The sequence below is a fragment of the Pristiophorus japonicus genome, chromosome 3, assembly GCF_044704955.1.
Source record: "Pristiophorus japonicus isolate sPriJap1 chromosome 3, sPriJap1.hap1, whole genome shotgun sequence".
NCBI lineage: Eukaryota > Metazoa > Chordata > Chondrichthyes > Pristiophoridae > Pristiophorus > Pristiophorus japonicus.
In genome coordinates, this window is record NC_091979.1 from 291138201 (window position 1) to 291151330 (window position 13130).

The 13130-nt window shown below is 44.3% G+C and overlaps 1 protein-coding gene across 1 annotated transcript in view; it reads left to right on the forward strand.

Annotated features, from left to right (window-relative positions):
* Positions 1-13130, forward strand: part of LOC139255865 (kinase non-catalytic C-lobe domain-containing protein 1) — a 308421-nt gene that overhangs the window by 279454 nt on the left and 15837 nt on the right. The window contains exon 27 of the mRNA XM_070874040.1: positions 8787-8869. Coding sequence (XP_070730141.1) covers positions 8787-8869 — 83 coding nt within the window. The remainder of the gene's footprint in view (positions 1-8786; positions 8870-13130) is intronic.

Sequence of the window (13130 nt, forward strand, 5' to 3'; positions counted from 1 at the left end):
CTCTGATTGTGCCTGCATGAACCCCAGAAAATTCCAGCCCTGGAATCTTGTGGTGACAAAGACATGTATGAAGCTTTCAGCACCAGATGTGCTGAGGTAGAGGCAGTGGCAGGTGATCTATGGAGTTGGAACTAGGCAGTCTTTGTGATGGTCAAGATATGAGGGCAGAAACTCAGCTCACGGTCACAGAATATCAATGTTGTGAACATAGTTCTGCTTGTAACGCTAGCTAGGGACTAGGTTATAGTCAGTAGCAAGGGAATAGAGTTTGTGGTGGGAGCCAAAAATGACATGTAGATTCATTCCAAACTGGATGACAGGCAAGCATTATGACAGTACAGAAGCAGATAAGGGTCAAGGGAGATGATTTACATGTAGAGTTGGGAGTACCTGTGAAAACAGACTCCATGTCTGTGGATGATGTCACCAGGGGACAGTATGTAGATGAAGAAGAGAAGGCCAGATCTGGATCCTGGGGGGTGCTGGAGGTGATAGTGCAGTCTGGGAAAAGAAGCTATTGCTGCAAATGTTCTGTCTATGATTGGATAAGTAAGTGTGGAAATAAGCAAAGACAGCCCCACGGAGTCCAGAGTTGGACAACTAGAGGAGAGACGTTGGAGGAGGATGGTATGATCAACCATCAAAGGCTGCGGAGATGTTGAGGAGGATGAAGAGGGATAATGCATCACAGTCCACAGAGAATGTGGTTTGTAACTTTGGTCAAGAACATTTTAGTGTCATGGGTGGGGACAGATGGAGGGATTCAAACAGGGTTACAGGGAGCCAACAACAAAGGAAAAGTAGTTTGGAGATGGGATGATTAATGAGTCTAGAGCGATCAAGGGTGTTTTTTTGAGAAGAGTGATGGGAGCAAAACAGTGCTTCGGGAGAATATACCATTTACAATGTCAGCTTGCATTGGAGCCAAGGAAGGAAGGCGAGTGTTCAGGAATTTTGTGGGAGTGAGGTCGGTTGAGCAGGACGTGGGTCTGAGAGATAACATGAGCTTGGGGAGGACAGGGGGGAAGCTGGGAGAGAAACTTTAAGACTTTTTCACATTTAAAAACTGCAACTGATTTGAACTGCATAAATTCCCCTGTTCTGGCAGCAAAATTAGCCAGTTTTTCTTGGCTTTTGCAAGCTGCTGCCTGATTCATTGGCACCATTAGTGCCCCAGTGCCTGATTGAGAACAGTACCAGGTGGAAGTATAAATAGGAAAGGGAGGCAGTGCAAAGCTGGCAGAGTGCTGCATCCCGAAACCTACAATGTAAAAGTGTTGTTACTTAAATACAAATGCTCCCCTCCCCCCCCCCCCCCCCCCCACATCATAGAAATTTACAGCACGGAAGGAGGCCATTTCGGCCCATCGTGTCCGCACTAAAGAGCTAGCTAGCCTAATTTCGCTTTACAGCTCTTGGTCTGTAGCCCTGTAGGTTATGGCAATTCAAGTGCATATCAAAGTACTTTTTAAATGTGGTGAGGGTTTCTGCCTCTACCACCCTTTCAGACAGTGAGTTCCAGACCTCCACCACCAAGAAATTTCCCCTCAAATCCCTTCTAAATCTCTTACCAATTATTTTAATTCTATACCCCCTGGTTGTTGACCCATCTGCTAAGGGAAATGGGTCCTTCCTATCCACTCTATCTAGGCCCCTCATAATTTTATACACCTCAATAAGGTCTCCCCTCAGCCTCCGCTGTTCCAAAAAAAACAAACCCAGCCTATCCAATCAATCCTCATAGCTAAAATTCTCCAGTCTCCAGGCAACATCCTTGCAAATCTCTTCTGTACCCTCTCCAGTGAAATCACATATTTCCTGTAATGTGGTGACCAGAACTTCACGCAGTACTCTAGCTGTGACCCAACTCGTGTTTTATACAGATCAAGCATAACCTCCCTGCTCTTGTATTCTATGCCTCGGCTAATAAAGGCAAGTATTCCGTATGCCTTCTTAACTACCTTGCCTGCTACCTTCAGGGATCTGTGGACATGCACTTCAAGGTCCCTTTGTTCTTCTACACTTGTGAGTGTCCTACCATTTAATGTGTATTCCCATGACTTGTTAGCCCTCCCCAAATGCATTAACTCACACTTCTCCAGATTGAATTCCATTTGCCACTGTTCTGCCCACCTGACCAATTCATTGATATCTTCCTGTAGTCTATAGCTTTCTTCTTCATTATCAACCACACAGCCGATTTTAGTACCCTTTGCTTCCTGCCTATTAGCCAATTTTGGATCCAACTTGCCACTTTGCCATGGATCTCATGGGCTTTTACTTTCATGATCAGTCTGCCATGTGGGACCTTATCAAAAGCCTTGCTAAAATCCATATACACTATATCAAAGGCATTACCCTCATCGACCCTCCTTGTTACCTCCTCAAAAAATTCAATCAAGTTAGTCAGACACGACCTTCCCTTAACAAATCCATGTTGACTGTCCTTGATTAATCGTGTCTTTCTAAATGAAGATTTATCCTGTCCTCAGAATTTTTTCCAATAACTTTCCCACTGCAGTTAGGCTGACTTGCCTGCAATTCCTTGGTCTATCTATTTCTCCCTTTTTAAACAAAGGTACCATGTTAGCAGTCCGCCAGTCCTCCGGCACCACATCTGAGAGGATTGGAAAATGATGTTCAGAGCTTCTGCTATTTCCTCTTTTGCTTCTCTTAACAGTCATGGCATGCATTTCATCCGCATTGGGGATTTATCCACTTTCAAAGCTGCTAAACCCCTTAATACTTCCTCTCTCACTGTTTATTTCATCTAATATTTCACATTTCTCCTTCCTGATTGCAATGTCTGCACTGCCCCTCTCTTTTGTGAAAACAGATGCAAAGTATTAATTAAGAAACATCCTCGCATCTTTCGCCTCCACACACAGATTACCGTTATGGTCTCTGATAGGCCCTAGTCTTTCTTTAGTTATCTTCTTACTCTTAATGTATTTATAAAACATCGTTGGGTTTTCCTTGATTTTACTTGCCAGCATTTTATACTCTCAATATGCTTTCCTAATTTCCTTTTTAATTGCACCCCTGCACTTTCTATACTCCTCTCGAGCTTCTGCCCTCAGTATCTGCTATAAGTCTCCCTTTTTTTCTTTATCCCATCCTGTCCCTTGACATCCAGAGGGCTCTAGGTTTGTTAGTCCCACCCTTTTTCTTTAAGGAAATATATTTGCTCTGAATCCTCCGTATCTCCTCCTTGAATGCCTCCCACTGCTCTGACACTGATTTACCTTCAAGTAGCTGTTTCCAGTCAGCTTTGCAAAATTGACTTTTCCCCAGTTGAGAGCTTTTATTCCTGGTCTACCTTTGTCCTTTTCCATAACTGTCCTAAATCTAACTGAATTATAGTCACAAGCACCAAAATGCTCTCCCACTGATACTCCTTCCACCTGTCCAGCTTCATTCTCTAAAACTAAGTCCAGAACCGCCCTCTCTCTTGTTGGACTTGCTACATACTGGCTAAAATGTTCTCCTGAATGTATTTTGGGAATTCTGCCCCCTCTATACCCTTCACACTAATTTTATTCCAGTTAATATTAGGGTAGTTGAAATCCCCTACTATTTGTTTTTGCACTTCTCAGAAATGTGTCTATATATTTGTTCTTCTATCTGCCGCTGACTGTTTGGGGGTCTATAATACACTCCCAGCAGTGTGATCACCCTTTTTTGTTTCTCAATTCAACCCATATGGCCTCATTTGATGATCCTGCCAACATATCATCTCTCCTCACAGCTGTAATTGTTTCCTTAATCAATACCGCGACCCCCCCCTCCTTTTTTACCCTCCTCTCTATCCCGTGGCTCCAGGATGATCAGGGCTGGGAACTCAACATCCAGGGGTATTCAACATTCAGGAAGGATAGAATAAAAGGAAAAGGAGGTGGGGTAGCATTGCTGGTTAAGGAGGAGATTAAGGCAATAGTTAGGAAGGACATTAGCTTGGATGATGTGGAATCTATATGGGTAGAGCTACAGAACACCAAAGGGCGAAAAACGTTAGTGGGAGTTGTGTACAGACCTCCAAACAGTAGTAGTGATGTTCGGGAGGGCATCAAACAGGAAATTAGGGGTGCATGCAATAAAGGTGCAGCAGTTATAATGGGTGACTTTAATATGCACATAGATTGGGCTAACCAAACTGGAAGCAATACGGTGGAGGAGGATTTCCTGGAGTGCATAAGGGATGGTTTTTTAGACCAATATGTCGAGGAACCAACTAGGGGGGAGGCCATCTTAGACAGGGTGTTATGTAATGAGAGAGGATTAATTAGCAATCTCGTTGTGCGAGGCCCCTTGGGGAAGAGTGACCATAATATGGTGGAATTCTGCATTAGGATGGAGAATGAAACAGTTAATTCAGAGACCATGGTCCAGAACTTAAAGAAGGCTAACTTTGAAGGTATGAGGCGTGAATTGGCTGGGATGGATTGGCGAATGATACTTAAGGGGTTGACTGTGGATGGCAATGGCAGACATTTAGAGACCGCATGGATGAAGTACAACAATTGTACATTCCTGTCTGGCATAAAAATAAAAAAGGGAAGGTGGCTCAACCGTGGCTATCAAGGGAAATCAGGGATAGTATTAAAGCCAAGGAAGTGGCATACAAATTGGCCAGAAATAGCAGCGAACCTTGGGACTGGGAGAAATTTAGAACTCAGCAGAGGAGGACAAAGGGTTTGATTAGGGCATGGAAAATGGAGTATGAGAAGAAGCTTGCAGGGAACATTAAGACGGATTGCAAAACTTTCTATAGATATGTAAAGAGAAAAAGGTTAGTAAAGACAAACGTAGGTCCTCTGCAGTCAGAATCAGGGGAAGTCATAACTGGGAACAAAGAAATGGCGGACCAATTGAACAAGTACTTTGGTTCGGTATTCACGAAGGAGGACACAAACAACCTTCCGGTTATAAAAGGGGTCGGGGGGTCTAGTAAGGAGGAGGAACTGAGGGAAATCCTTATTAGCCGGGAAATTGTGTTGGGGAAATTGATGGGATTGAAGGCCGATAAATCCCCAGGGCCTGATGGACTGCATCCCATAGTACTTAAGGAGGTGGCCTTGGAAATAGTGGATGCATTGACAGTCATTTTCCAACATTCCATTGACTCTGGATCAGTTCCTATCGAGTGGAGAGTAGCCAATGTAACCCCACTTTTTAAAAAAGGAGGGAGAGAGAAAACAAGGAATTATAGACCGGTCAGCCTGACATCGATAGTGGGTAAAATGATGGAATCAATTATTAAGGATGTCATAGCAGTGCATTTGGAAAGAGGTGACATGATAGGTCCAAGTCAGCATGGATTTGTGAAAGGGAAATCATGCTTGACAAATCTTCTGGAATTTTTTGAGGATGTTTCCAGTAGAGTGGACAAGGGAGAACCAGTTGATGTGGTATATTTTGACTTTCAGAAGGCGTTCGACAAGGTCCCACACAAGAGATTGATGTGCAAAGTTAGAGCACATGGGATTAGGGGTAGTGTGCTGACATGGATTGAGAACTGGTTGTCAGACAGGAAGCAAAGAGTAGGAGTAAATGGGTACTTTTTAGAATGGCAGGCAGTGACTAGTGGGGTACCGCAAGGTTCTGTGCTGGGGCCCCAGCTGTTTACATTGTACATTAATGATTTAGATGAGGGGATTAAATGTAGTATCTCCAAATTTGCGGATGATACTAAGTTGGGTGGCAGTGTGAGCTGCGAGGAGGATGCTGTGAGGCTGCAGAGGGGAGGTGCAAAGAGACCTGGGTGTCGTGGTACATCAGTCATTGAAGGTTGGCATGCAGGTGCAGCAGGCGGTTAAGAAAGCAAATGGCATGTTGGCTTTCATAACAAGGGGATTTGAGTACAGGGGCAGGGAGGTGTTGCTACAGTTGTACAGGGCATTGGTGAGGCCACACCTGGAGTATTGTGTACAGTTTTGGTCTCCCAACCTGAGGAAGGACATTCTTGCTATTGAGGGAGTGCAGTGAAGGTTCACCAGACTGATTCCCGGGATGGCGGGACTGACCTATCAAGAAAGACTGGATCAACTTTGCTTGTATTCACTGGAGTTCAGAAGAATGAGAGGGGACCTCATAGAAACATTTAAAATTCTGACGGGGTTAGACAGGTTAGATGCAGGAAGAATGTTCCCAATGTTGGGGAAGTCCAGAACCAGAGGTCACAGTCTAAGGATAAGGGGTAAGCCATTTAGGACCGAGATGCGGAGGAACTTCTTCACCCAGAGAGTGGTGAACCTGTGGAATTCTCTACCACAGAAAGTTGTTGAGGCCAATTCACTAAATATATTCAAAAAGGAGTTAGATGAGGTCCTTACTGCTAGGGGGGTCAAGGGGTATGGCGAGAAAGCAGGAATGGGGTACTGAAGTTGAATGTTCAGCCATGAACTCATTGAATGGCGGTGCAGGCTAGAAGGGCCGAATGGCCTACTCCTGCACCTATTTTCTATGTTTCTATGTTTCTATCTGAGAACCCTGTAACCAGGAATGTTGAACTGCTCTTCTTTCAGCCATGTCTCAGTAATAGCTATAATATCATATTCCCAATTGCCTTTCTGTGCTCTCAGCTCATCTGCCTTATTCCCTATACTCCTTACATTAAAGTATATACCATTTAGCACTGCCAAACTTCCTTGTTGTCTGTTTTCTAGCCCTTGTTTTCTCTGTCTTCCAAATTCACTTTCTGCTTTCTGCTTTCCAATTCCAGCTTTGCTTCTCTCCTGATTGAATATATTCTCAGGTTCCCATCCCCCTGCCAATCTAGTTCAAACCCTCCCCAACAGCATGAGCAAACCCCCCCAGCGAGGATATTGATCCCGGCATTGTTGACATTTTGTACAAATTCTCATCTAAAATAAATCTAATTAACTGTCCTAAGTTGATTCCAAGATTAAGCTGTGCAAATACTTCATGCATATAATAAACATATTACCCATTTATATTTAATCATTTCGTCCCATTTTCAGTTTGCATGTTTTTCTTTAGCACTGAGCCAATATAGTGTTTGATTCACACTAAAGGTGCTATAAACTATTTATAAAAAAAACCCTCAGAAATTTCAAATGTTGTGTTAAACCATGGTTATATTGGGCAACAAAATTGAGAATTGCATTCTCCTTTATTCAAAGACCAAAGATTTTTGAAGCATGACTGAGCTGACAATTAAATGTGGGACATTGCAAAAAAATTAAGCTTGCTCCATTCGCAACCTGAATTGTCACTGGTAAAAATAACGGGCTCAGTTTTCCCCAGTAATTTGCACTGTTTTTTTTGGAGCAGCCTGCTTTTTTTGGCCTAAGTTTAAAAAAACAGTTTCCCCAATCAATTTGCACCAGTGTAACTCAGTTAGTAATGATTTTTTTAGGTACATTTTTTTTTCAGCCAAAGGGGGCATAACCTGCCACCCGCATCAATTCTGGCCCTTTAGGCAAGTTTGGCCAGTCTAGAGTTAGAAACATAGAAACATAGAAACATAGAAAATAGGTGCAGGAGTAGGCCATTCGGCCCTTCGAGCCTGCACCGCCATTCAATGAGTTCATGGCTGAACATTCAACTTCAGTACCCCATTCCTGCTTTCTCGCCATACCCCTTGATCCCCCTAGTAGTAAGGACTACATCTAACTCCTTTTTGAATATATTTAGTGAATTGTTACTCCAGTTCTGCTTAGGCCTCTGTAGAAAAACCTTCTGGAGAGTTAAAGAAATCGGCGCAGGTAAGTGCAACAGATGCCCGGACAGAAGCAGCAGGAAAGGTAAGAGAGAGGGGGAGAGAGATGTGGGGGAGGAGGGAGAGGGGGTGGGGGGAAGCCTTTCTAGTGTAGTTAAGCACGGAGACTGGGAGGGAGGAGGCCATCGGCCTGGGATAGGGGCGGGGAAGCGGATCGGGAGGCCAGTCGGCCGGGGCTAGGGGCGGGGGAGCACATCGGCAAGCTCTTCGACCTGGGTTAGTGGTGGGAGAGTGCTCTGGCAAGCCCTTCGGCCAGGGCTAGGGATGGGGGTGCGCACCGGCAAGCCATTTGGAATGGACAAGGGGTGGGAGAGCGCACCGGCAAGCCCTTCGGCCAGGGCTAGGGGCGGGGGAGCAGGACCAGCTTTAATAATTGGAGGTAAGTTGCTGCAATATATTTTCATGTGTTTTTAAGTTGATGCAATGTGTTTTAATGTGTTGGAAGCTGGCTGTATGTTTCATTTTGCAGCCTCAGCTTGCATTGTGTTCCTGGTTACTGTGGCAACCTGATCTTTTTGCCACAGATCAAGGTTCCACCCCCAAAACTAAAGGACAGGTTAGGCCACGCCAAAATGAAGAAATCCAACGGGGAAATTTAGAACATTTATTTTGGCGCATTTGGGTCCCTAAAAAACGGGCGTAACTCTTCAAGTACGCCAAAAAAAAGCTTTGGGGAAAATTGAGCCCAATGAAAAGGACTTTGGTGCGTAAGTACTGGAATCAGAAGGACAAGGCTCAAGATCTTAACTGTTCTGAAATATTATAAAATCTGTATTAAAATTAGAATGTTTCTTTTGCCTTATGGCATTTTCTCTTGCCTTATAACATTTAGCTATTTCTTAAATGCTGTTCTGACATATTCCCATATTCACACAGATGGTTTGTGTGGCATGATGGTATTCATCATACATGCAGCTGTATGTGCTAAGAACAACTTATATTCTCCGTGCATTGTTGTCTTAATGCTTTTTGGGTGTTGGAGCTATATCAGTATTTGAATGCTTATCATTATTGTGGTTCATCTGCACACTTCTTTTAATTTTAGGAACTGTTCCAAGATTGTCACCCAGTTCATTTTCTGAATTCAAGAGCATTTGGTGTTAAGGACAAACCCTCAACAGTCCAAAAGTGAGTACTTTAGATTACTAATTTTGTAAGATAGTTGTTAAATTATGATTATGAATTTCTTTACTAATATCCAATTTATAAAAATGATGGTGTAACAAAACTTAACTTATTATGTATGCTTACATTAAATGGTAAATGTCTAATGAGGAAGTGATTGCAAGAAAATATTTTCATTGACGTGGCAGATGACATCAGAAACCTTGAGTGAAGCTCAGCAGTTTGCTGTTATCTGAACCCGTGTGCGAGATTATTTTTGAACTTGTTCAATTTTCTCCCGTTCTTGCCAGAATCTGGTTCCCCTTTGAACACGTACAATCTTCCGTTACATCATTCTTTATTTTTAAGCGTAACAGTGACTGTTGTCAAACTGTTTAGCTATGAGAGCCGCCACACTCGCAATCCATGTCCAAGTATGTTTGCTTCCCAGTGGGGAGGTGGAAACCTCTGGCTAATGATTGAAAGGGAGAATGCTGATTATTTTTCCAGATCCCTAGCTCAGAACTGAGTTGAGTTATAGTTCCCCCATCTCCACCTAGGCTAAGATCACTAATTCAAGGAACTAGGGTCTGGCAACACTGGAGTGGGGTCCTGCGTTCTGGCAGCATTGTATGTGGCCTCATAGTTTGGGGTTCTTTAATCTTTTTAATTCTGTTTTCAGCTTTCATGTTTCAGGCTGTTCTCAAAGGTGAGCTCTTGTTCCATGCATCCTCAAGAGTGTTTTCACTTGCCCTAATATTTAAGTTTTTATCATAGAATGCCTGTAGTAAAGAACTGATTTTTCAGATTACTTCAGCCACCAGTTCTAGCCCATGCCTCTTTGTTTTTAATAGGTGATAAAATTATTTTTTTAACAAAATATTACATAATGTTTGTTCTGTTTGGCAGTTTCAAATAATTTTAAGGCAAAAATCAGACTTCTGAGCATGTATCAGCTGTAGTTCAGTTGGTAGCACACTTACCTCTGAGTCAAAAGGTTGTGGGTTCAGCTCCCGCTCCAGGGACTTGAGCACATAAATCTAGGCTGACACTCCAGTCGGTGCTGAGGGAGTGCTGCACTGTCAGAGGTGCCATCTTTCAGATAAGACCTTAAATCGAGGCCCTGTCTGCTCTCTCAGGTGGATGTAAAAGATCCCATGCCATCATAGCCCTGGGGTCCTGGCCAATTTTTATCCCTCAATGAACATAACAAAACAGATTATCTGGTCATTTATCACATTGCTGTTTGTGGGAGCTTGCTATGCGCAAACTGGCTGCTGCATTTCCCACATTACAACAGTGACTACACTCCAAAAGTACTTCATTGGCTGTAAAACACTTTGAAATATCCGCTAGTCGCGAAAGGCGCAAGTCTTTCTTTCTTTCCTTGCCCTGGTATCTGTCAGTTGCTTAGATATTTTGTTTTAAATTATCCTTAACTTGCATGTGTTGTTACACTTAAATCCACAAGAATCTGTCCCATATATCAAGATGTTTGTGGCCATTTTGACTGTTCCTATACTCATTTTACAGACTCTCAAGGCTATAATATGGGAGGCAGTGCTAATCATCATGTTCTTCCAACTTTAGTGCTTAGTTAAGCACCAATCTGAAGTAAAGTTTTATTATAACAATATATTACCTTCCCAGTGAGTGGTCATTTTACAATTTTCATGAGATGAAAACAATAAAAGAACTTTTGGGAAAAATATGTATGTTCTCATAAAATTTTATTACAGGTCAGCACTTAAACCAAGAAACCACAAACTTGTACCCTAGCCTCTCATCTATCTTGCAACTTTTATGAATGTTGTAGCATTTTAAAAACTGAACAGGGACACAATGTAATGATTGTAATGATTCTGCTGCACAAAATTACATTTTGTCAATTTAAAAGCAAAAATAACACACAAAGGTAACTTTAAACTTATTTCTGGCAGACAAAGCTCACTATGCTGTTATATAATTTTAATGAGTTATCTCTGGAGTATTTCTTTAAACTTGCAGGTCTATTATCAAATAGCAAGTCCCAACATTCATAATAGAGTTTTTAATAAAACTGGGACAGCCATGTCAAATCGCATCTTTTCCTATTGTGGGACACCATTGCTGCCAGGTTATGCCTGCATGTACGGTGTAGAGAGATTTATTAATAGACAACCAAATTGCTGAAATTAAATCTTTTTTTTAATCTCAAAATGGCTGCACAGCTGGATTTCTTTGAGATGTTATGGTAACTCAGACCAGTACAGAGATCCTTCACCATGTTCTGTTCAAACCAAAGGCTAGTATCAGAGTTTCTACATGTATGTATGCACATACACACATTTGTAGATTTACAATGACTTTTAGAGAACCTTCATAAAACATATCTTTGCACATCCAATGTTAAAAGCCCCAAAATTTGAAATTCTTGTTGAAGGACATCAAAAAAGTATGATCTTGGCTCCTCGTGGAGCAGCTTACGAAGCAATCACAGCAGTTGTGGGGGAGTTTCAGGTGCTGAAAGTGTTCACTATTAAAACTGCATACAACTGCATTCATTGAAAATGTTAATTTTCTTTTTGGACTCAATACATCTGTTGTAACCATTACTAGTATTAAAAAGATAAGACCTTTAATTCTCTATTTTTCAGTAGAAACTCCTTCCACCCCTCGAGCAACAAGCCAGAAATTCCTAACAATACTTTACTATATTTGTGACAGAGTCTAGTCAGCCGAAGCTTACCCAAAATGTGCGGGCCCAGTTCTGCATATTTGAGGTTTCCCAAGAAATTCCAGAGTATTTCTGGGTTCTGCCCTCACCTCCCGCAAGCTCTCTTTCACCCCCCCGCAAGCTCTCTCTTTCTGCGCCTCCCCCCCCCCCCAAGCTCGCTCTCTCTCTCTCTCTCTCTCTCTGCCCCACCCAAGATCTCTCTCTCTCTCTCTCTCTCTGTCCCTCCAAGGGCGCTCTCTCTCGCACCACGCCCCCCCAAGCTCTCTCTCTCTCTGCGCCCCCCAAGCGCTCTCTCTCTCTGCCCCCCCCAAGCTCTCTCTCACCACCCAGCTCTCTCTCTTTCTCTCTCTCTGCCCCCCCAAGCTCTCGCTCTGCTCCCCCCCCCCCCAAGCTCTCATTCCCCGCCCCAAGCTCTCATTCCCCCCCCAAGCTCTCATTCCCCCCCCCCAAGCTCTCATTCCCCCCCCCCAAGCTCTCTCTCCTCACCCCCCCAAAAGCTCTCTCTCTGCACTCCACTCCCCCAAACTCTCCTCCCGCCAAGCTCTCTTTCTCTCTGCGCCCCTCCCCCCGCAAAGCTCTCTCTCTCTCTCTGCCCCCCCCACAAGTACTCCCCCCCCCCGTAAAGCTCTCTCTCCCCCACCTCCCATCTCTCTCTCTCTCTCTCTACCCCCCCCCCGAAGCTGTCTCTCTTCCCCTCCCCATTCCCCCAAGCTCTCTCCTCCTCCTCCCCCCCCGTCCCCCCAAGCTCTCTCTCCTCCACCCCCCCCCCCAAGCTCGCTCACTCTCTCTCTCCCCCCCCCCACAAGCTCTCTCTCTCTCCCCTCCTCCAAGCTCTCTCTCTCTCCCCTCCCCCAAGTCTCTCCCCTCCCCCAAGCTCGCTCACTCTCTCTCTCTTCCTCTCCCAAGCTCTCTCTCTCTCCCCTCCCCCAAGCTCTCTCTCTCTCTCTCTCTCCCCTCCCCCAAGCTCTCTCTCTCTCCTCTCCCCCCCACCCCCAAGCTCTCTCACTCTCTGCCCCTCCCTGCAAAGCTCCCTCTCCCCGCCTCTCGCTCTCCCTGCCGCCCGCTCTCCTCGGGTCTGTGGGAGACTCGGAGACCACTCGTGGAGGCTCGGGGGCGTCCCGGGGCCTATGGCCCGCTCGGGGCTGTGGGAGGCTCGGCGCTGCGGATACGTTCGGCTGCTCAGTGGAGACAACGTGGTGTTCGACACTTGCGCAGAAAAGGGTTAGTGGGAATTACACTGGGGGCCGGAGTCGGTGATATTTGTCCTAACTCTCCCTTCTGCGCATGCGTCAGGGAGACTTAGTACAAATAGTGACTGCGTTTTAATATCCCTATTATTATCTAACAGCTTAACTTCCAACTATTTTGAGCAATGCTGCTGGAGATCCACTATTAATATATTAATATTTTATAATTGCTCTACTTCAAGCTCCAAACAGATGCAATGCAATTTTCTACAAAGGTTGCTATTTTATGCTGTGGGCTTCGGAGCTGGAGCCAAAGCTGGCAAGCACTTTACATTTGCCAAAGTTCCCCGACCAAACAATTAAACACGGAGTAACCTGAACT